The following is a 24274-nucleotide window of genomic DNA, read 5'->3' as shown; positions in this document are numbered from 1 at the left end:
CAAAAATTCCTGAAGGCAGTAAAATGACAGTAGATGACTTCATCCGTACCTGATACATGGCCATTTTGGAGCACAGCAGAGAACACCTTCTAGGTGAAAAAAGCTTTTTTTTCTTTTTTAAAAAATAAGGTATTTCTTACCTTTAAATCCCAGATCCACTCATTCTAAAACCATGCTGTCTCTCCAGGCTAGACCAACTGGGTGTGGAGATGTTGGTGCAACTCTTGTGACCTGCATTTTGCAGACACTCAGTGATGATTATAAAGCTCCTGTCTGACCCTAAAACCCGTGAATGTTACACATTTTGGCCCAAGAAATGAAGATGACTGCTTTTCAAAACTGAACCACAGGCATCTCCTTGGACCTTTAATCAAAATTAAGTTTGTCAGGACAGCACCCTGTACTTGCAGGCCATTCTGAAGCCTGGCTCTATAATGGCTTAGGAGAAAACCACAACCCTCCTGCTTCAGCACCACTTTGTGCCTCTGAGAGCAAAATCTGTGGGTTTTGTGAGCCATCTGCTCTTTTCAGGTTCCCCTCCCAGCTAAAGGTTGACCAAATTCTCTGGTTTTGCACAAACCTTTTCCACTCACATGCAACTTCGTTTCAGTGTGCTTTTTGCACAATAAACCTGTATTTCACAAGCTGTCCTTGCTCTTCAGTGATCAAGAAGAATATTGTTGCTGCGAGAAATGCCACAAAACTATTAAATATCTTTGCAATTAACTGAACTGTACCAGAGTTTCAATCATAAGTGAATTGTTTAAAACAGATTTTGAGCATTCATCTCTCTTTTTGTACAGTATGCACTTTATTGCAGAGAAGACTGGATGCATTTTAAAAACAAATTCAGGAGTTGCACAGTTTCCAGACATTTCTACGAAGTATTGCCCACAGTAACTCGAGTACAACAGAGTCCATCAAACAAACAGTAAGAGGGAACTCAATCCTGTCATCTGCAATCACTTGAGAGAGTCAGAAAATCTTGCAACCAATTATTTAAGAGCCATGTAAAACAGGTGGCTCTGCTCCTGCGAGCACCTCCGCCAGCAGAACAGAGGTTAACCGTGTCACTCCTGATTTACACCAGCGTAACTGAGACCAGAAGTTGGGCTTGTATCATGAAAGCAGCCAGTGAAGATTTTATGTCAGCGTGATACGCACGTGGTGGCAGATTTGTGAGGTTTCCTGAAGGGCTTTATTCGGGATCAGATTAGAGACAGTGTCTCCCATTTCAGGTATTACTGTATCTTTGGATCGATGCACAACTGTGCTGCCCGGTCCCTCTCCACATGGGAAAGAAATCTTGGCATGAAAACGCATCAAGTCATAACAGGCACTAACTACCACAATAAACTATAACACAGTCTTTGTCTGCCCTGGATGCTCCTGTGTTTGGAAGCATCCCAGTGGGTCACAGCCAGCCCCAGGTAGGCTGAGGGTTAGCCACAGCCCCGTAGTGGGATCGCAAGCACATTAGACTGCGGCTAGAAATGTTCTTCAGCGTATCAGTTAACAAAGATAATGCATTTTCCTAGCGAGACCATCCACAATAATTGCTTTTGAGAGACACTGGCTGCAATTTGAACATTATACTATTAGATAAAAATCCTCAACTTTTTTTCTGTAAAATGTGCTTCCTCACCAATTACATACCCCAAGTGAGGCCTTCTCTCTGAGCCACCACGGTGTGATATTAAATACAGTTCAAACTCTTGATGCAAGTCCAGAGCTCATCCGAGGACACCGAGACTGAATGGGCTCGCACAAGACACATTAGCTTAGAAAAGCCTTAAAACTACCAGACTCTGAGATCTGGTTCTCACCTCCTACACTTTTCAAAGCTTCACTGACATAAACAGTAATAGCAATTTTTACCAGCTGAAGATCTGACACACAGGGCTCAAGCTCTAATGACGTAAAACCACACGTGCGTCAGAAATTCCCTGTGATGGATGTACAGTAGAATGGCTCAGAGTGTCTTCAAGGTATAGGCTACAGAACAGCTGTTCATCTGGAGGTTGTTTTGTGTTTAAATGCTGAAAGTGTGCTGAAAGACAGTTTTCTTTACTCCTTTAGCATTGTGCCAGCTGTATGAAAGCTAAAAATCTACTGGGGTGAATGGGAACCTTGGGAAAAGTAACTGATTGAAAAAAACCGCAGAAACTGAAGGCTTCTGTGTAATATCAGCGGAGGGATGGCACGGATTGAGACAAGAAGAGTTCACCCAACCCACCATGTGCCTCAAAGCTTAATTTGGAAAGGATGCTTGGGGAGCAGGGGTGATAAATCATTCATCTGTCGCTTCCTGATGGCTTCGCCAAGGCTGCCAGCGCTGGCGGTTAGTAAGTGTGCGCATGTGACTTGCTAACTGAAAACCTATCCACAAGATGAGAGACCACGACTCATGGAGACCTTGGAAGGCCATCCCAAAGTGATGTGCTTCTGACGTAGGCTAAATTTTAATCTGTGATGAGTGAGTCTGAGGCCAATGAATGCTTTAAGCTCTCATGTCTTTCCCTTTCAGAAGAAAACAGAAAATTATCGCATGAAGTGGTCGCTAGGCACAAATGATTCTTCTTCAAACAGATCCCCACAGGTTTCCCCCTTGTAATTACTAAAATATACTACCTGATGTGTCCCGAGAACGACAAGTAATTGACATTTAAGGCAATCTAATTTCCATAGCCCTCCCATGATTTCCACCGAGCAGATCGCCTTTGTTTTCCTTCTCTAGGAACGATTTCTTGCACGTGAACATGACAAGCAGCAGCATTGGCAAATGCCACAGACTGCAAAAGAAGAGCTTCCTGGAGCTGCTGCGGTCTGCATCCCTGTAGAACCGAAAGCCGAGGTAGGAGATGTAGAGGTTAATGGGGAGCGAAATGATGGGGAAAGTCCACGTGGTGATGTCAAGAACAGGAGCCACCGTTGAGAGTCCAATTAAGGCCAAGCAGTGACGCAGAGCCACCCGCCTGCAGAGCCCTGGGTGGGTGACGGACATCATACAGTATCCTCCTCGGGAGTAATCTTCCCGCAGACCCCAGCTCAGGGCGTTGAAGTGAGGGAACTGCCAGGAATAGAGGATTCCTCCTAACAGTAATGCACCTGCAGTGGGAGAGAAAGAAGGAAGCATGCATTAGAGGGTCACTGCAAGAAGTGCTACGTAAAGACCTCTGCAGGTTTGGGCTGTATTTGCAAAAGAGCAGCGCTGCGAACCTGTCACACTGCACTGTGCAGAAGACAAGGCACGCTCTGTAAGATAAGGCATGCTCTGTTTTTAACAGCATTTACATAGGGTTTCGCATGGTGGTTCTTCTGTTTTTGGAGCACTTAATTTGAAAAGCATTTCAACAAGTCACTTCCTCCTAACGAACCATCGCTAATTGGTTTCTGTACCAATTCTGTCTCTACCTGAGGGGAGACTGATGAAAATGAAGCAAAGTTGGGCAAGACTCTGTTTTCCTGGGAGCCTCTAGCTTCCACTCCTAGGTTCCCGAGTTGGTGTGTCCACAGCAGTGTCACATTGACCAAAAACAGGGAGCCCTGCTCAATGACAGCAGAAAAGGAGGACAAGCTGCTTCCTCCTGAGAACTGGGAAAATACCAGCACCCTGGTAGCCTGGAGCATGGCTGAGCTTTCTGTTTGCCCATTGCGTGAAGGGAGGGAATTGCTCACGGCACGGGAGCGCCTTGATCATGGTGGCAGAACTGGCAGAAGCTGCTAATGAGGTGAGAGAAGATGGAGAACTTTTTACTCCTTCAAACCAATTATAGGAACTTCTAAGAAGTTTGATCAAGTAACTCTATTCACACCAATTAGCTACTTTTACATTTAGAAAGGAGCTATGGAAGCACCACGTTTTTCACAGCTATCCTTGGGACATGGTACAGGGCTTATCGAGGCAGAAGCAGCTTATATGCTGATTTCAGCAAGCTTCAAGGAGGCCCTCAGACTAAACTCCTTTCACTCATTTTTTCTGAAGACACAAAAAATCCCCCAAGGCTGTTGCACATTATGAGCATTCCTGGATTTTCCTTTTGTTTCCCCAGCTCCCAAACACTCCGCTCCAGCATTACACTTTCTTTGCATCTCCCTGCCTCCATGAGCTCATTCTCTGTGGAAACTACTTCTCAATTGGAGTCGTGAGTCTATTATTTTCTTAATGACTTGATAGAAACAGAAACAGCAACATTTATCTGCACACATGTTAACGTATTTAAATTCTTCCCCAAACGCTCACTTCTTTCCCAGCGACTGCTCGGGCTCTAACAAAGACCAAGTCACTGTCTCCTTTGAACTGCTTCATGGTTCACATCTTCTCTCCATCTGTTCTGGCTGTATGTTCCTTGGGGCTGTGCATGTCTAGTTCTTCTCTTAAACCGCACACCTTACACTGGTGTTGTTACACAAATAATAATAATCTAAGTTTGCAAAAGAGCCCTTTTTTTGCCCTACCTGATCAACCAGTGAAGGAACCAGTGAAACCCACTTCATGTGGGTTTCCAGTTGCTTATAAGATCCAGTCGTGGTATAAAAGACCTGTCTCATCGCTTTTTAAAATGGGTAACAAATACTCCATTAGGTGAGTACATGCCTCCGAAAGTTGATTACATGAAGCACGGAGATAGACGCTCATATATTGGGCACACAGCTTTCAGAATAACATTGCCTGCTACGAATTACAGGTGATTTCCTGGACTATGGCCCAAAACTTTTGCAAATCCTGCCATTTGCTCCTACTAAAGTAGACTTTCAGGGTGTGGATGCTTAGCCCCTTCTCTAAATCGGAACCTTTTAAGATGGTTCAAAATGGTGCACCCCAAAATTACAATTAATTTCAGAAAATCATGGCAACAAAAGTAATTTTGGCGCTAACAAAATAGGATTTGATTCAGTTCTGCTGAAACCCAAGGGAGTGGCTCTACTGAAATAAACTGAAATAAAACTTAATCAAGGAGCAGTACTCCCTACACCAGGAGAAACGATGGGGAAAATGTTCTTGCAATATGTCATTCTTTAGCTTTTTCCTATTCTTGTAAAACATATTACGGGAGGCAAGATGCTGAATTTGATAAACCTACGATAGGAATATTTTTCAAGTTTCACATCTGAAGTGCTTTAGAGACATTAGCTTGTCATTTTTCAGAACTTAGGGAAAGGTAAGCTACAATTATCCATCAGCTGAGGAAACCTAAGCAGACAGAGCTGGGGCCAGGATTCAGAGGCAGAGGCTGTCCCTGCTTCCCACGGCTACGGAGCAGCCGGCTTTTCATCTGGCATGTGCTGCATCCCTGTGTTTCGGCTGTAACGCGGGCTTTGCTTATTCAATTGTTCAAATGTTGTGTGCAGCCAAGCTCAAAACACACCCTAAACCTCAAACACACAAAAACCTTTAACAGTTCACTAACTATAACACCATTAAAAAAATAAAATAGTCATCTGGAGAAACTTTTAAACACAAACAGACCAACTAAACTACTTGAGGCTGGGTTCCCATTTACAAAGCTCTGGTTTTTACATGCAAGCCTTTGGAATTTAATTACTTTGATTACATTACAGCCATTGAGATAATTGATATTTTACAGAGAAGCTGAATAGTAAAACAATTTAATAGCCCATTATGAGGATTTTAACTGACCCGATCTTTTTGTTAGTTTCCCATGTGCCTTGAACATCCTGTAATTTCCTCTGCCCGGGCTGAGATTGTCAGGTTGTCAGAGATTTTTAAGTGTCACGGAAGACTGATGACTTGCAAAGCACAGCACATGGTACAGTACAATTCAGCATCAAATGAGCCCACAGTAGGAATCCTGTCAAGCCCAGAGCAGACACTGTAATACTCATTAATTACTAGATGAATGTTAACTATGTCATAATTAGGTCGGCAGTGTTTTTCAGCAATATTACAGCGAGACTAACTCTGGAGACTAACCTGGTTCAGAACAGTGTGGAGTCTACTCTGCTGCTTCTGTGCAGTTCCCAACAGTTTGGTAACTCAGTTTAATCAATGCAAATCTCATTTTTCTCTACAGAGTTTAAATTAAGTGAAGACCAGATGAGGTCGTTCACAACCTTAACACGTGGAGCTGGCACAGAGTTTGCAAAAGCAAAGCCTGCCGTCAGAGCACAGCCATTGCGCTTGCTGTGGCAGTGGGAGACAGCCAGCACCCAGGGACTCGGGCTCCTCCGTGGCACGTGGAAAACTTGAGCACAGGCAGACGGAGAGAAATTCATATTAGATCTCTTAGCTTTTCCGCAAGTGTTTATGAATTGCATGACCACAAGTACCTGGCTCATGGACATCCCAAACTCTTTGGCCTTTTTGGCCAAAATTTTAACAGCTGCAAGTTTAGCCCATTTATGACCACTTCCAAACTCTTCACTTCTCCAAGTGTGAGAACCTGGAACAGCTGTGAGCAGACACTTATAAATCCCAATAACTTGGCAGATGAGTCCTGTTTGATTTTGGAGACAAAATGAAGTTTATTTAGGCAAACAGGACCCAGGTCTCCCGTATTCTTTCAATCTTCTGTGAAAAATAGGTATAAAATGTTTTATTGTTGAGTTCCTATTGTTTAATCACTTTGTACTAGCTTAAATCATCTCAAAAGTTACAGGATTGCAGAGAACCAGGTAGGTCCTATAGCATCCACAGAGTTAAAGACAAATAACAGGTTTTACCATTCATCATGAATGTTAAGGTTAAGCTATTATTTCTTTTCTTAAATTCTTTTAGAAGTATTTAAATAGTAATATATCTTCTTTTTAATAAACAAGAACAAGCTGAGATTTTTATTTTATTTTAATATCTAAGATAAAGCCAAAATGTCAACTGGCATTGAATAAGGTAGAAAATGGTTCTTTCTTTCTGTAAATATATTTTTATCTAGTGAAGTACTGAAGCTTTATAAATTGCACTTTTCCTAAAACAAACAAGACACTAAATGCCACAGTCATTTGGAAACTGCCTGGCAAGACATTTTAAGGTTCAATGAATTTGGGTAAGACTTGGAAATAATTGTGAGATGAGATTTCCAAAAGCAACTGGTGATCCTGGGCTTGCAAACTGCAGTAGCTGACACTCTAATTTTCAGAATTACAAGAGCAAGAAGCATCCCCCTCTGAAGTTATGCGCTTCATGGTGTCAAGAGGGCCATGCGGTACCTCTAAACTTTGATTAAAATTTCATGCTTTATTCCTTTTAAAGCAATTTATGATGACCTCATTTGCTTGACAGCCCAAATCTCAGGCGAGGGAGCAATGTCAGCGCCTGAGCCTGTTGAGTCCTTGGCCTCTCTGCTAAGAGCAGCATCTAAGAGCAGGAAACTGGAAGATGGTTTTTAGGGTGTGAGCCCTTGCAGGGTGTGAACTCTGACCACTGCCTAACACAAGGAGAGGAGAGCAGAAAAATCAGGTAGCAAAAGCTTCTTGTCCTGTCCATCCTGGGCTTGCACCGGGATCAGTGACCCGGGATGAAAAGCTCCAGACCCTAGTGCGAGTCCCCCAACCTTCTCATGTCCTGTAAAGGATACAGAGTCTGTTCAAGCCTATACATCATCTACTCAAGAAAGAGTGGGCACATGCAGCTGCTGAGCTATCAGTGCCAACAGAAATCATGCCGGTAGCATCGTTATGAGCAAACCGTTTCATTCGCAACCCGAGGACTGCAAACCTATTTTCTCATTCACTAAAGGACAGAAGGAATGTATGGATCCTGCTTGACTGTCTTGTGCTGAGGATGCCACTCTCTTAAGCAGTGATTTGAAATATGCCTCTTTCATGCTGGCAATACCTTTCATCATCAAAGAGCTTTATGCATTGCACAGTTGGCAAAAGGAGCAGTAGCGATGATTTCACCCGCAGCTGAATTATTTCAGCTGTCTGCCTTAAACAAGGCACAATAGTTTGGGATGATCCAATTGGAACTCTCAAAAAAAGTTTTGAAGGCAAGCTCTTCCAGGGCAGAAAAGGACTTGAGCTACAAGAGGGCGCAGGCTGGAGCACAGTGTGTATTGGTGGGAACACCAGCCTCTGAGGCAGGGCCAGATGGAGTCCAACCAGCCTGGGCAGGCAAATGAACGTGGGCCTGTCTGCACAAGTTGAGGCAAACATGTCCAAGGTTATCTACAGAGACTGCTGTATCAACATCACGTTCCTGAAAACACACTGGAGATGAACAACTTATTCTTTCTTCTTATCCTTCTCATTGTTCTTTAGACAACACACAGTGCCTTCCCTCTACATAGTGTTCTGCAGACCTCTGGTATCACTTTCAAGCTCTAGACAGGACAAACACCTATTTACTTAATCAATAAAACAAAAAAATAAGGAAGGGGGGGCTGATTTGTAGCATCAATTCAAGAACAGACTTGCTCCTTCTGTCTTTGCTTTGGTGCTGCATATGTAAGACTGGGAAGTGGCCAACCAAGCATTAAAATAAACATGGAATGGTTAAAATATCAGCTCCAAAACAGATGTTGAAATCTTACTGCATTTCCCAAAGCTGGTGTTTACTGCCTTGGCAACCTAAGAATGCTGTTTTGCTTAAAGCACAATTTTAGTAATTCTTCTGCCTTGAATAATGTGAAGGAATTTTAAAATTATTTCCAGACCTTGGTAGCTCCCTGACTTATTAGAGGAAAGCACCGGCCTTTTGTCTCTAGGAAACTGGTATGAGTTTGGCTGCTGTCAGGAGGGGAAGGCTTTGGTAGTCTATGCTCAGCCTTTTAATGGATCGTAGTCAGGAAACAACCACACACCGTTTTACTTGATAGCACACAACTGGCTCTCCTCCCTTAAAAGATGTTGAACAAATTATTCCTCTTTAATCCAGACAAGGTAGATTAGAGCTCAGGGACTTGACTTCGTCCAGCTGTATCCACCTGCTTGTGAGAAACCGTGCTGTCTCAGACCGCGTTTTTCACCTTTTCTACAGGAAATTTAACATAACCAGTCCAAAACTCTTCACTGTGGTCCTGCATGATTTTTACACGATGTTATGCTTGCTGGAAGCATACTGGATACATCCCCAAAGCTTTTATTTTCTATCTGTTCTTTTGTGCTTGTTCACAACAAGTTTAACATGGCAGTCTTCCCCGGAGATTTCTAACTACGCAGCAATTATGGGGATAAAGAAGGATTTTGAAGTCTCGTCAAAGCCTTGTTGCCCATTGCAGATTCAATGTAATATTAAACACCCAAAGGATTATTTGGGGGAGTTGGTACAAATATTCAGAGTGGTTTGGAGAGTCATGTCCATAACATAGCTGTAGTGTCCTGATACATAAAGATTGGTTTGTTAAGGTGGTGGTGGCATTTTCTGTTTGTGAAGGAGTGTCGGAAGGTGCAATAATTACTGCCTTTCCTTCAGCTTGTTTTGGTGATGGAAAATGACTATTAGGGTAAATCAGCTGGCCTCTGATTACAAGCATTCAAGATACTGCCCTGATACAATCACTCCTAAGGATAAATGTTACCTACTATTTAATTTTTCCCATTGTCTTTGGAAGTAGAAAAGGGATTAGCTCTACAAAATTTACATCTTAGTTTGTGATTATGAAGCCTTCTCAAACACAAAGACATTTGGGAATTACCTAGTGACGAACCTTAACCAAACCAATGCAATTCCCCTCCATTTTACCACCGCGGCATTTCCTATATTAGCACCACAGCGAGACAACAACCGGCACTTCTGCTTCCACTGGAAAACAAAAGCAGATGCTACTGCTTGTGTCGGATGCCGCGTGAGCAGCTAAGCAGCCTTGAGAAGGAAAAAAGGAAAAATATCGCTTCTAAAGCTTTGCACAAGGTCTCTGGGCTGCAAACAATGGTCCCGGCTGTCAGTGCGGGCACGCACAGCCCCGTGCGAGGCCCTAATCGTGCGCCTTCAAGGTTACACGGTCATGTAAACGCAGGGCGAGGAGGAAAACACTGGAAACCTCAAAAGCTTCATGGTCATGGGTTTCAATAGCTGTTTCTTTTGAAGGATGGCACAAAAGGCTTGTGGAACAGGAGCGTCTCGGGCTGTGATAGACTTCTCTGCTGCAGCACATAAAGGGAAGGGGATGTTGGCCGTGTGTACGGCTTGTCTGCAAAACAAAAGGACGATCCTCAGTGTCCACCACGAATGGGAAATGAAGTTGGCAGTGGGGTTTTTCACCTCGAAGGAGTGTTCCTGGCCACTGCCTTTAACAGGAGGAAACCGGCTGTCCTTAGATATGCTCGCCATGCGGAGAAAAGCTGTATGCATATGGATACACACAGGCATGCACACTTTTTGTATGACACACAACAGGTTATTACAGCTGAAAGCCTCACAGGGAAACACCTTTCATTATATAGGCAAGGTTGAGAAAAACAACGCCGTACGTAATTCGTCTTAGCTAACCCCAGCAACAGATGCCATAAGAAAAGTGAGCCTGTTGGGTAAGATGAAAATAGGGTCTTTGCACAGACCATTTGTTACGTGCAAATAAGTATAGGAAGTATTTGCCAAAGGACCAGACTCAGTAGAGGACTGCAAACCTGCAGAGCCATGCAGGGGCTCCTCATCAACCACCTCTTCCAGGCTCCCTCCAGGGCTTCCACATAGCCCGAGGGTGGGAGTCCCTCCTGCAGACCCCCTGTCATGCTTCTCCTGCGGGTGTTGTGTCACACACCCAGGGCACTGGTGCTTCTCCTGCGGGTGTTGTGTCACACACTCGGGGCACGGGGGCTGCTGCATAGCCCCATCTCCTCCAGGTGCCCCAAATGGCCATGCGTGGGGCAGAGAGCTGGGTAAGGGCACGTTGCCTGTGAATTCATTGGGTCAGTCCCCCAGGTGCCCCAGTGGTGGAACTGCCATTTCTTTTGTCTTTTGTGAAGATGGAAAGGGGGAAAAAATAGCCCACTGGCTTTTGTCCTAAATTCAGACCAGCTGCTTACTAGTATTGTCCCTCTGCCTTGGTTTTTACCCCCGCAAAGCACACTCCTGGGCCCCCAGCTTCCAATTCTCATATGTCAGTGACATGAATATCTCTGTTTCCTCTGGAACAGACCACAGATTCTGCTGTCTTTCCTCTGAGAAGTGAAACCCCAAAAAGCTGAGTTTACTAGAGGGAGTTTATAGCTGGCGTCTCCTCTGGTCCTGCGGCAGGACAGCGGAGCTGCCCTGCTCCCGCGGGCGGCTGGCTCCCAGACCTGCTCACACATCACGGGGCTTTGAAAGCTCAAAGTGCTTAACTGGAGGGGACACAAAGATCTCCAAGCTTATTTTGCATGCAATTAAGCTGTTGCTTTGCTCTCCCTCCTCCTGGCAGACAAGCGCTACACCAGGGAAGGTATGAGAGACTCCAGCCATTGACAGGTTGGGCGCAGGGCCCCCCTCCCCTATTCTCTTTTTTTTTTGTTACTGAAACCATCCATCTGCCAAATGTCACTAGCTGATAAGAACTGCCCTTTTTTAAATCCCCATTTGTAAATAGATGTTGGCTGACATAATTAATGTCTACCATACAACACAATTTGAATTACAAAGTAAAGGCAATTTAAAAATCAGCCTCCACATGATTACAATTGATACTCAGTCTATAAATTCCATAGCCCCAGGAATTATTTAAATTTCAGAAAATGAATGAAAATCAGTACAAGATGTCTTTCAGGAAAGCGAGACCAGAAGTGGAGCATCTGAGATAAACTAAATAGTCTCTTGAGATAAACATTCTTTGGTGCAGTAATACCTATGGCTCCAGGCCACCATGGGTCTGTAATGTCTGCTATACTGTCAGGGCTGTTATCTGCTATGCCACTGCCACCTACTCAGAATAAATCCCCTTAACTGATAAGCATATTATGTTGAGGACCCCTGCTTGTCACTTCCATCTAACTGGGTGGTTTATATGAACGCCGTGGCACTGAATTGCTCTGCTCTAAGACACTGATACCACTCGCCGTCTGGGATAGAGCCTTCAGCGCATAAGCACAGGAAGGTCAGTGGAAGAAGGGCAAAATGTATAAGGGAAAATATGGGCCATGGCACTTGGAAATATTTACCCCAGATTCAGTTTTTCTGCTAACTAGAAATAACAAGTTTAAATGGACAGCAAACATTTCTAACAAGAAAGCTGCAGCATTAGTCTGGGGAGAAAGACCAGCAACACAAGAGTAATTTGAAGCATGTATACGTTGTACCTCTCGCATGCCAAAATAAATAGCTCTCTTACTTCCTAAAGACATCTGTACACAGGCTCAAAAGCAGCGTGGCACAGCCAGGAGCTCTCCTGCATGTGGATCCTGCACAGGAGGAGGATCCAGCACAGAACAGGACACTCTGCGGAGCTGTGCCGCTTTTTCCTGTCTTTATGCTATCACTTAAGGTTTTAAATGAATTTCATTATTTTTCCTGCTAGTCCTTCCTTTGTAAAATCAGGAGAAATAATTTGAGGATGTCTAGATTTACTAGAAAAACAAATCTCTTTGGAAATAAACAGTACCACAAAGGAGCAATGAAATCTGCTTTCAAGGAAGCAAACGTGTTACTGCAAATCACAGGCTGGCAGTTAAGTTCTGCATAAATACACCAGATATGTGGTAGTGATATCCACGTGATAAATTAGATTTATCACACACCTTTGACCATCTCACCTGCACTCGGCTCCCCCAGCGAGGAAATGTTAACATTCCCGATCTTTCATCAGTTTCAAACAGCTGCCATTAAAAAACCCACAAAAACCCCCAAACCCACAACAAAGAATTCCACATCTTCCCAGAGATAACCTTATCTTTTGCTTTTGAAATGTGAGGTTTTCTCTAAATTATGTTGGCACAAAATCTAGGGTTGGGGGCAGGATGTTCAATCAGGCTTAAGAGCATATAATTAAAGTTACCTATCAGGGGCAGAAATGGAAGCAAGCATCACTGGGAATCACCGTAAGATCTGCAAAAGATGTGTAGTGTAAGGAATACCAGCAAGTGTTTGCATCACTAGAAATATAAGGGTCACAGATTTTTATCTGCAAATATGTGATATTTGTTTCTTGTGCAAGAAACTGTCAAGGTATTGATCTTTGAAATAGGAAAGTTATAAACAAAATGAAGACAAATTAAAAGAAGGCTGCTCCAATCTGAGACACTTTGTTATTATCTCCGGAATTGGAAACTAGGAGTCATCTCCAGCGCTCTCAAACGACCAAGAGCATCTCGCAGCACTAGCTATGAACCACGCCAGTGATGTTATTGAACTCCTGGCATTACAGAAGAGTACAGACACGGCTATCCTAGGGTAGCACACAGTATGGTGTAACACTTGGTTACCCCCTCAAATGGTAATGAAAGGTCTACACTTAAATATTGTTTTCCCTACAACCAGCAACATGTACAACAATGTGGCTGCTGTGAGAAGATTACAAGGAGAGAAAATTCACAGGAAAATGTAAACTCAGAAAACCACCAGTTAAGTGGTGAGAACCTTCCTTCTCATTAGTTTTCTAACTCCCTTCCTTCACATTCCTCTTTGTTATTGAGTGGAATGATCTTTTTTTTTTCTAAAACGAGGTGCAAATGCATTTTCACACCTCTACCTAAAACTAGGTTAAGTCTCCAAGCTAATTACACATTATTAATGAGTTCAACAACTGTGGGTAGGCTGGTTAGAGAAGGGATGCAGGTCTGCACGTCGTGTCTGTTTGCACGTGGATGCACTCTTGTACTCTGCGTGGGTCTGATGCTGCCAGATGCTGAACTCTCTTCTTCTTTGCAATAGCAGAATGCTTAACACTGAAAATCGTAGCTTACAATGCAGTCATTTTCTTCTATTTACCTCTTTTATTTTTAAAACTTTTTTTTTTTTTTAAATACTGAAATGCACTAAAATACTACATTCATGTCACCGTTTTCAGGACTCTCCCCAAAGTGTGCTTCATTACAAAGACCAGTATCAGGTCAATAACATTTCTTTCTCTATTAAACAAGCTGGCTGGCCTCGCTGACACAGACTGGGAGGTGACTGTAGAAAGTTTTAGCTACCCAGAACAAGCAATACAACATCAGGTTACGTACCAGTGCAGATCATCATGGTCTGGCAAAGTCTGCTCAGGTGGTTTTAAGTTGTTATCTTCCACTGATGGCATCGTTGCCAGAGATTATCTCCTCCATAGCAGAGCTGGCAGAGGGCCTTGTAACCACATCTCAGTTGCAAATTAGAGGGGAAGAGCTTACCTGGGACAAAGATGGTGCTCTCTGCTGCCCACTCTGCCTGCCTGCCTGCCCTGCCTGCCATACAGGGACAGCTTAGCTCTTTGCGAAATAGGTCTCAAAGAGCAAGTTGTAACTTGACAAATTAAAGATAATGAAAATCAGTGCCAGTTTATTTTAATGTGCTGGGCTTTAACTGCAGAAGTTTAGCTGCCATTTTAAAACCAGGGGTGAAAATTTGAACCGTGACAGCTTCTATAGCAAGGGCTTTTGGTGAGCCAGAGCTCTTCACTCCAGCTCCTCCAGGCTGGACTTTGCAGGTGAAGCATGGGCTCATGAGCCATCTTCTAGCATCAACTCTGCAAAGAGATGCCAAAACCAATGCAGAAATCTCTAAACAACGTAAGATCCAAGGTCTAAGCAACTGCAGCAAGAATGATATAGTCCTTAAAAATATACATTTTGTGTTTTTAATTCATCCTCTTCTCTTTAGAAATACAGAGCTTTTAATGATGTCTGCTATGCACTCCTTAACATGAGACACTATACACATACATACATATCATTTATAGGTCTAAATATAAAAAAAAAAACTTTTAGAGAAGTAAATATTTGTATAGAAATAGCACATACAATTAAAAAAACCCCCCAAACCCCTTCATCCTAGCTCTGGATTAGATCTGTAACAGAACATGTGTACACAAAGCCAATTCAGACTGACTTTTATAGGAAGTGCGTAGCATAAATGAAGAATGGCGTGCTATGGATTTTGCACAGATTCTGATAATTTCTGGTTAAAAGCGTTGTTGTTGAAAGTATTATTCAAGCCTTAAACAAGCCACACTGTGGGATGAGTGTGCGCTAAAAAAAATTCTTAACAGACCTGTTAATTGAACTTCATGAGTTTCTTCAGAATATAACTATGTGGAGCCACTTTGATTCTTAAGTTTCTAGCTGGCAGGAGAAACAAGGCCTAATTGTGTCAGAGTTTAGCTGCTGAAGAGATCAGTGTTTTATGAGGGATGTAATAACGGTTCACAGTTACTAAAATAGAAATTTTCTTCTGCTTTTCAAGGAAGGGGGGAAGGAACATTTATAACTTAGAGTTTAGAAGTGGACAATTAAGAAATACACCAATAAATTAATCTTCCTAGGATATTTTCTGGTTGTGGAAAGACAGTAATAAGCACATCTGGGAATTTTCCAGCTGAAAGCTCCTGACTTGTAAGTTGGATCTTATGGGGTATGGTTTTAATCCTGAAACTATGTAACATTTTATTCCATGTGAACCCCAAATACACTATTTTCCTTCTAGGTTTTTTTTAAGATGGCCTAAACACATATTCCATAGGACATAATCTTTTATCAGCTCATGTTTGCCCCTGAAATGCCCCCGTAAGGAGAATGATACAATCATGTCTACTTCTTCAGTCCTTATGGTACCACGCTGTAACAGACTTCGGCATCGCCAACAGCAGAATATATCTGCTTTCGAAGCAGTATCAGGTTAACAAGCATAAAGAATGAGGTTTACTACCTTTTGAGTGGGTCTTTTTAGCTATCCCGAAGGCAATGCTGACAACCGCTCACCCAGATGCATGGGTTTTACACTCACCAGCATCAAGACTACCAGTAGCCGCAGTCCAGCCCATGACGGGGGGAATGGCACCGACGACAGCTCCCACCCACGTGTTGGCAATGCTCATCCTCTTCATGGGTGTGTAACAACACGTGTACAAGAAAATGTTGAAGGCTCCCAGGGCCCCGGTGAGAGGGTTTACTCCCAGTGTCAGCAGGGCGATTCCTGGGACTCCGCAGGAGGCAGCAAAACAGACGGCGAGCAGGGGGCTGCGGGCAAAGAGCAAGAGACGTGCACTGAGCAAAAAAGAGTGTCTTAAAGAATGACTGCTGCCCCTCTCCTTTTGCCTCCTCCCAAAAATTAAGATTGCATTTTTTGTTATTTTTTTACTCACCCAGCCCAAATTTTCCCATTTGACTCCCCATCCTAAGGCAAGCCTTTCTAAAAAGTTAAGACAATCTTGCTGCAGGTTTGCCATGGTAGGTGATTCTTATTCTTGTGATCACTGTGTTCACCAAATAAATTCAACCTATGCAGGCAAATAGCCCTTATAGACAACCGGTGCTTCCAGCAGATCTTTCTCTTTCATTTTAATCTTTGTACATTTTGACCTCTGGAAAAAGCACTCAGGGTTTAGAGTGAATGAGAATGGTTGTAGCTTGTCAGATTTTTAACTGATTGCAATTATCCAAGGGATCCTTTGACTGAAATGCAACAGGATTAGACACAAAATTAGGAAGCATTTACAAGAAAAGGAGTACCTTCAATCATTTTGAAATTACGTCAACAGGAATAAAGTATTTTTTTGCTTAACTGAAAAAAGGCTGAATTTTCTGTATTTCCATTTAGCTTAGGCACTGTGCTAAGCAGGGGTAGCACACCAAAGCAATTCCGGCAACGGAACCAAAATTAAAACTTACTATCTTCTAAGTGTGACTGGAATTAACTGAAGATATTTTAGGTTTGGCTGAAAGCAGCAAACGACAAAGATGCAAATTATTTCAGTTAATTTCTACTGCACATCAGCTAAGAGCTCAGGGAAGGCTGGAAATTCCTGTTAAAACCTGTAAGAAAGTGGCTAAAGCTATGTAAACTTCTGCTAATAAGTTCCACAGTAAACATCCAAATACGATGAAAAAGGATTTTTTGTTTGGCTTCCATACTTCACAAGCAGCACCGTGATGCAACCCTAAGGAAGCTTTATTTGTGTTCCCTTGCACCAGATCCATGTTTGCTGCTGGTGGAGATCTCCTTACACGTACTTGTTCGAGGGTGTTTGGTATGATGGAAAGAGAGAACTAAATACCACTAAGAAATAATGTGGTGTGGGAGACCTCTGGAAGGGAGGAAAATGCCATTAACTGAGCTGCATTTAATAACCCATGTGGCTAAATACACACTTCTAGTCATCCATATAAGAGCAGAAAATATGCGTGCTTGCAACAAATGTCTCCGCATGAAGTTTAGCTTTACACGTTTGGTGTAATTGAAAACTATGCAGCCTTTGTATTCTATGATCACTCTGCCCTCTGGCCAAATCCTTAACCCTAAAATACATGTTGCAAGCACTGCTCCAACCCTCATAAGAAAAATTTGCTGTTGGGGATGAATTTTATGAGAGTTTTATCAGCAAAAAGTCCTACCATTTAAATTTTGATTTTTAAGACCTTTGTTGGACCAATATGGTATGGAGATCCTAAGTAAGTGGAAGAAGTTAAATGAGCAAATCTCACACTAAAGATCTTCCTTCAGTTTAAATTAAACTAAGTCATTTAATCCAGCTTTTCAAAACCATCCATAGAGTTTAGATTACGGAGTGTGCACAGAGCACATTTACGCTCTGGCATTACCAGTCTTGGTGCTAGTAATATATCAGGAATAGAAGCAGGGTACATCATTGCCATCCATTGACAATGAGATGTATAAAATTTGAGACTGTTTTCAGGAGCCGTACTGTGAAAGGAGCCATACGGTGCTGTGCCCTCTGGTTTTGCAGCTAGCGGTGCTCTTTTGCAGAAAGGCGGCAAAACACAATCTGTACCATAAACTGTCTCAACGCCAACTACAAATGCCGTACTTTGTAGACGTTGCCCCTCTGTAGTGAAAGCCTGACTGGGTTCGGTTAAACAAATCTATCTTGACTGATTCCTGAATAAAATACAGTCAGACGGTAAACACCAGATTTATACAATACACACTCTCGAAGTGACAAAAGACCAGCGTGACTCTGCGAGGCTGGGCTACCCACATTCCCTCCCGCAGGGCTCACAGACATAAATGAGGACACAGTTTGACCTAATGCAACGAGCACTTTTCTCGCTAATCAAGAGGGAAGACTCATCTACACGTCTCCAATTCAAATGAACGCTACACACCATGAGCTGGTCACGGAGCGGCAGACACCAGCCCTTCATGCCTCTTACAGGAAGGGAAGGCGAAGGCTGGGAGTGCAAAGCCTCCATGGTTGAACCCAGCATCACGTCTCTCCCACGTCGCTTCCCTGCAGCAGTGATAGCCCTGCGGTGCCAGCCCTGATACCAGCTGTGTGCTGCCTTCATGTCCTGCTGATGGATTGGAAAAGTACCTCTAAAAAATGAGACTTTATCAAAAGGGAAGGGTGAAGTTATGTGACTGAGACCTTCAAAAAAATTATTCTGTTCCTGGTGGATGAAAACACAGTTTTGTTTCTTAGTTTATTCCTTTTTGCCTCTTTAAAAGGAAGTTCCTGGAGACAGTTTGATTAGCGTCTCTAATAGTCCTAACGATCTCAGGGGAGAGTATCAAGTCAATGATGGCTATTCTTCATATGCAGTTGAACTATATTACTTTTAGACATCCTGAAAGTATCGCATTTTCTACTCCTCTCCAGTGTTTCCTTGACAATCAAGGAACTGTAAAATTCTTCTAGGAGAGTAATTGTCCAACTTATAAGTGCCTGCCCCTAAAACTCCAACTGAGATCAGAAACTTGAACTATGATCTGATGATTCAGCTTTGTTATTTCTGCCCCTTAAAATACTATTTGGCATTACAAGGACACTGCAATAAGAAATTAGGACCTTGCTTTCTTGGTGAGACATGAGGTAGAGGAGAATTCAACTCATTCTCACGTAAATATGTCATGTTTATAAGGTCTAGAAGTATAAGCAACTCCTCATTGGGAAAGAGAGAATATATGAGGAAAAGGTAGAGAGATTTCAGCCACTGGTGCAGTTTTTTCTGCTTCAGTGACTCTCAGGATTTTAAGAAGTAAAGACCAACCCTAGGTTTAAATCATGGCAGTTTAAGGGGTATTCCGATTTCTACTAGTTTATGGTCTTCTAGGGACCATTATGCATCTCCATGCTCACATTAGGTCTGTCAAAACTCAGGCATGTGGTGCAAGGCTCATTGATTTGATGCACGCTCCTTTGCCAGGCTGCCTGTATCTCACTGAGGCAGCACAGGAGATCAGGATCCCATTCTAGAGCAGGAGAAAGGCTGTGATGCCAAGCTGTCACTGGATTTGCCCCAGCACCTAAAGTTGATGCAGTTCCTCCCACTACAGCCTCGTGCCATCACGCAGTCCAGAGTGCATCACAGGAGCATCAGTCCTGGGTAAACCCAACACCAGGGAATTCTCACGTGGTGGTCAAAGGTGGCTGCGAGGTCTCTGCTGGTTTCCTTCATCCTTAAACCATCCCATGCAGTAAGTGCAGGCTGATGACAGATGCTGGTACATAAGACTCATTTCACTTGGGCGTTCACTTACGCTAAGGGAATTGGTCCCATGGGAAAAAAAGGCAATCTTCCATTGGAAAATTGGCCAAAGAGCTAGCTCAGAAAGCAAACATATTGAGTAAGAAACCAGGCTTTACGATGGATTCTTGGGAGGAGTTGGTTTCAGTTATTTGGCTGATTAAAATCAGACTCTGGAAAAATACTACAAGTGCCAAATGAGTTCTCTTCAAATTTCAACTCTAAAATACCCAGTGTGTTACCACATAGGACACCTCCTAAAGGAAAACCAAAAACTGGTAGTTCTGCCTTGTCCCTCTTCTCTGCCTTATCAAGAATGTGCATGCCAAAGTCCGCCTAATAATGCTGCTAAAAGACATTCACATTCAACTAAAAGCTTTTGAGAGAACTTCAGCTTGAATAGTGAATAATCAAACCTTTCCTGATCCAAAGAAAATATGCTGACATTTCCCTCCCACAGAGTTCACCCAAGACGGACCCTCCCCAGTCACACTCCACTGAGAGCATCCAAGAGGAGGAGGAGGAGAAGGAGAAGGAAAAGAGACCCAGGTTTCTCCTCATTTAACTCAAGCTTTTGCTGACACAGAGGTGTCTGGAGAGATGTCGTCAGTCAGGCTGGGGAGGTTTGCTCAAGGACAGCCCAGAGCTGCTGGGGGGAATGGGGAGCAGGTAGGAGGAAACCCATGTGGGTGATATTCAGGCATTCCTTGCACACACAACCGCGAGGCATCCACGTAGACCCCCACTCATCATATCGTTCACAGCAACTTTGGACAACGCAGCAGCCTATTTTAATTCACGTGCAATACCATAATATCTGAATCTAGTTGCCACTTACAGATGAGCTGTATACGTATATAATGATCTTACACACATGTGCATGAAATATATTTACTTAATAGGCTCCAGAGTCATGAATAATAGTACTTATTGACTCACAGCGTTACTTGGAAAAATGGAGAGGGGAAAACAAATTAAAGCATTTGTCCATCTATAAAATTAATGTACTATTTTACCTGTTTCACAGCAGCATTAGCAAGCTTAATGTCTATAAAGATCAATAGCATCACTACTACACATGCTTTTCTATGCTGTCTTTGGCTCTTTGGCAAAACATTTTGTGAAGAAAACTGTCAAAGTACAGTTAGAACTACAATTTAAAACAGTATTAAAAAGGGAAAAAAGTTTAAAGAAAATTTTGCTTGGAAAAAACAATCAGGGAGCTAGACAAAATTCCCTCTTAAAACCTATCAATATTTAGACATATGGAAAATTCCTGTATCAGCATCTAATGCTTCGACCTATCTCTGTGAATACATTGACACTCATATACAGACACAATGCCCATATGAATCCTGAATAGGTGCATTAATGGAATCAGCAGTTGTATGCAATTCATGTTCAGATGTTATGTAAATACATAAGAAACTTAATTTGTGACCTTGTGTTAATGGGAAATTGGGCATGCAAACCATATTTACATAAAGGCATAAGCCTGAATGTAAGTGTCCATTTAAGGCTGCCTGCATATTTTTCAGGTGAAGCATAAGTGCTTATATTTGAAAATTAGATTCAAAGCCTAATACAAAAGGTAATAAAACAAATTCTGTCTTCTCCCTGTCTGTCAAAAACCTTTTATAGAAACATCACCCACTTCTCAAAGGGCAAACTAAAAAAAACCCACCCAAATAACAATGCTCTTTTGTTTTGCTGCAGCATGCACAGAATACCTTAATGGATTGAAACATTTCAATTCCTGGTTGATTATTTTGTATTAGATCTTATTATTATTGACAACCGTCCTTCGAGCCACAAGGCCAGGGATCTGTTCTGCCAAACGCAGGGTGATGATCTAAAATAAGCAGGACAGGGATGGTGAAGAATAAAGTGCGAAGGGCAATCGCTGTGCCGAAGGGCAGGCAGCCGTGCAGAGGCAGGGCACAGCACCGCTGCTCTGCTCCTGAGCACCTCCAGCCAGGCTGCACCTCCCTAAAGCATGTCCTCCACATCCAGGCATGGGCTGTGGGGGGGAAGAGGAAGGTGGGAAGAAAAGGAACTTATTTAGAGTCATTTCCGCATCCAAACAAAGCCAAGATACGCATCCTTGCTTTCCTCTGCATGGGATTTTAATAATGGCAAATATTCTGCACAGGCTATACCCTTTAATTGCAATTCTACTTATTTTTTGGTGAGGCAAAAACTGGTTTTGGTTCTATCTGTTGAGTTTTCTGCTTCTTTCAAGACACAGGTTCAGCAAGACCACCGTGCTTTCTCACCTTGCTTGTTTGCTGCTGCTGCCCACAGAAACAGTCCTGAATTATCCCTGACTTCAGCATCTTCCACTGTGACAGGTAAATGGTGCCGAGACAACAAAGGTGAGATTGACGGCTCAGATTAATCTCAATAGTGCTACTCTAGGTGCAAATTCCATCTGCATATAGTGTCAAAACAATTTGTCGTAATAAGAGGAGGAACAGCCTGAACCAGCCTCACGCATAGACGGGCTGAAAATAGCAGGAGCTCAGAAGAAGGTATTTAGCAGACAAAGAATAAAAGTGTGATTCTCATCTCTGCAATTTCATTTCACCATCATGAGCTAAGATACGAGTCCAGTGCATGAACACTGTTCCAAAGCCATAATTAAAATCAGATTTCGGCAGTAAGAATCATACGTTGCTTATTATTTCTGGAATCTGTAGGTACTAAAAATGTCCCCAGACTACTTGCCAGTACAAGGCTGCTAGAGAAAGCCCCCTCCTCTTCCTAATTTTTTCCAGGTCAGCAATAAGTTATTAAGGCTTCTGAAGCCACTTACAAACTCAGACAAAAGCATCAGCCTGAAGTTTTTACATTTTTCCAACAGCAATGAGAGCTTACACAAACTGAAGTGCAAGTCATGTCCCTTTAGTTGTTTCTATGGACATAAAAACCTGTGGTCATTTCAAGAGCGGAGGACGTCCACGGAGATCCCCAGCAGAAATGCACCTAACCCCATGAAGAAAGGCATCATTCTCCCCAGCTGCTGATTTACAATTTTGCTCATCTCCTGGCATCTTCTCAATTCTTGCAGCCAGGCGACACTAGGAGTTGCCAAAAGCCAGACCCAGGGTAGGAGCTGAGCCTGTGATCACCGTGACTGTCATATGGCACTGAGCTATGACTTGGTCACCTCCCTCAGCTGGAGTATCAGCCAAGGGATTTTTTTAAATTTTTATTTCTTTTTTTAAAGATCAGCACCCAAGAACTACTGACCCCTCCTTGGTAGCTTTTAGAGATGCACCAAGAAAATGAAGGAAGGCCATCAACCCCAGGAGCTACACCAGGCAATCCCATCCCACTTGAAACAGACACAAGGAGCTGAGGACGTTACGCGCTGCAACAACAGATGACTATATAGAAGCCTTCCTGCTCCTATGACTTAGGTAATGGGGAAGAAAGCCCATCTCCTTCAAGCACACATCTGGATTGCATTTGCGTAATTTCCAGCTCTGCTTCCCCAGATGGACAGATGCCTGAAACCAGCAGTGGGGTCGTCTGCTGGCGCAAGTGCGTAGACTCGGCTGACTGCGAAAAATGAGCCAGAAGGCTGTAAAAGGCACATTTTGCCCTGACTAGCAACGGTAGCTTCCCTGAAATTATTTCTGATGGGAGGTTAAAAAAACCACTCACACAGCTTCTAAGCTCAAAGTAAGGCACAGAGCATTCAAAAACAATCAGTAATCATGGCAGACAACTGAATGATGGCAATCTACCAACAGTGAAATTAAATTTTAACTTTCCACACAAATCCTTTCAGGCTGCGTATTTATATATTTAGTAATAAAAACCATATTCATGACCATTGTCAGCTGTACAAGTTCTATAGTAATAACAAGAACACTAATGGAAACTGAAACTGGAACAACATGCCCTGGATCAGTAGCTTCATCGCTGATGACTTTTCTAAAATGATTCTAATTTTTTTGCAAAAGACATTAGATTAAACTCCAGAAGAGTCCTACAGACAGACTGGGGATGTACCTGACAGAAAAAACATCCACACTTAGATCTGAGATTTTAAATCAAAGTGGTTACATGATGATGCATTATGACCCCTAATTAGTATAGTTTTGAGGCAGCATGTCTTTTTTTTTTAAGGACTCAAAGCATGACTGACAAAATATTTTTATATTCAAGTACAACTTTCTATTACAGGTTGCATTGGTCTCAAGGAGAGATACTTCTTTCCAATTAAAAGGAAAAAATAGCTTTAGCATGGGCAGAATGGACATACTGTTAGACCCCTTTATTTCTTTCATGTAGATCTGATTCTGCACCAGTCAGAAGCTCTAGTAAACACAAGCAATCCACGCTCTCACTTTTGATATCATCTTCCACAGGTACATTGTGACTGAACATTATGAAAAGCCCAAGAATCTGCTGATTGAGGCTTAATCTTGCAAAGTACCAGAATTATATTAAACTGAACAATATCTATCAATGAGCTAAAATGGTACTATGCTAAGGGAAAAAATGTAGAGAAAGATCTTAATAGATATTCATTTATTCTCTCTCAGTCATGCAAGAAAGTTCATGACTCATGACAAGGGATGAAGGATGATGTATTTTAAAACTAAAACGTGAAACTAAGTTACACTTTTAACTGGGAATTCAATTTTTCCCCATCAACTCCAAATATCAGAATACATGCTTGTCTATCATTTACCACTGAAGACTGACGAGACGTCCTTTAGGAGGTGCAAACAAATGCGGAGCTTTGTCAAGTCTTTTATTTTTTCTTAATGAA

At 42.6% G+C, this 24274-nt stretch overlaps 1 protein-coding gene across 1 annotated transcript in view; it reads right to left on the bottom strand.

Annotated features, from left to right (window-relative positions):
* Positions 1–24274, bottom strand: part of COX10 (cytochrome c oxidase assembly factor heme A:farnesyltransferase COX10) — a 107734-nt gene continuing 83460 nt past the window's right edge. Inside the window, exons 6-7 of the mRNA XM_072881142.1 lie at positions 15788–16020; positions 1–3108 (exon numbers count right to left, since the gene is read on the bottom strand). Of these exons, the coding sequence (XP_072737243.1) occupies positions 2666–3108; positions 15788–16020 (676 nt within the window). The 3' untranslated portion in view covers positions 1–2665. The remainder of the gene's footprint in view (positions 3109–15787; positions 16021–24274) is intronic.

The sequence above is a fragment of the Ciconia boyciana genome, chromosome 16 (genome assembly GCF_034638445.1).
Source record: "Ciconia boyciana chromosome 16, ASM3463844v1, whole genome shotgun sequence".
NCBI classification, from domain to species: domain Eukaryota; kingdom Metazoa; phylum Chordata; class Aves; order Ciconiiformes; family Ciconiidae; genus Ciconia; species Ciconia boyciana.
Note: the sequence above shows the minus strand (reverse complement) of the source record. Positions and strands in the feature narration are given on the sequence as shown.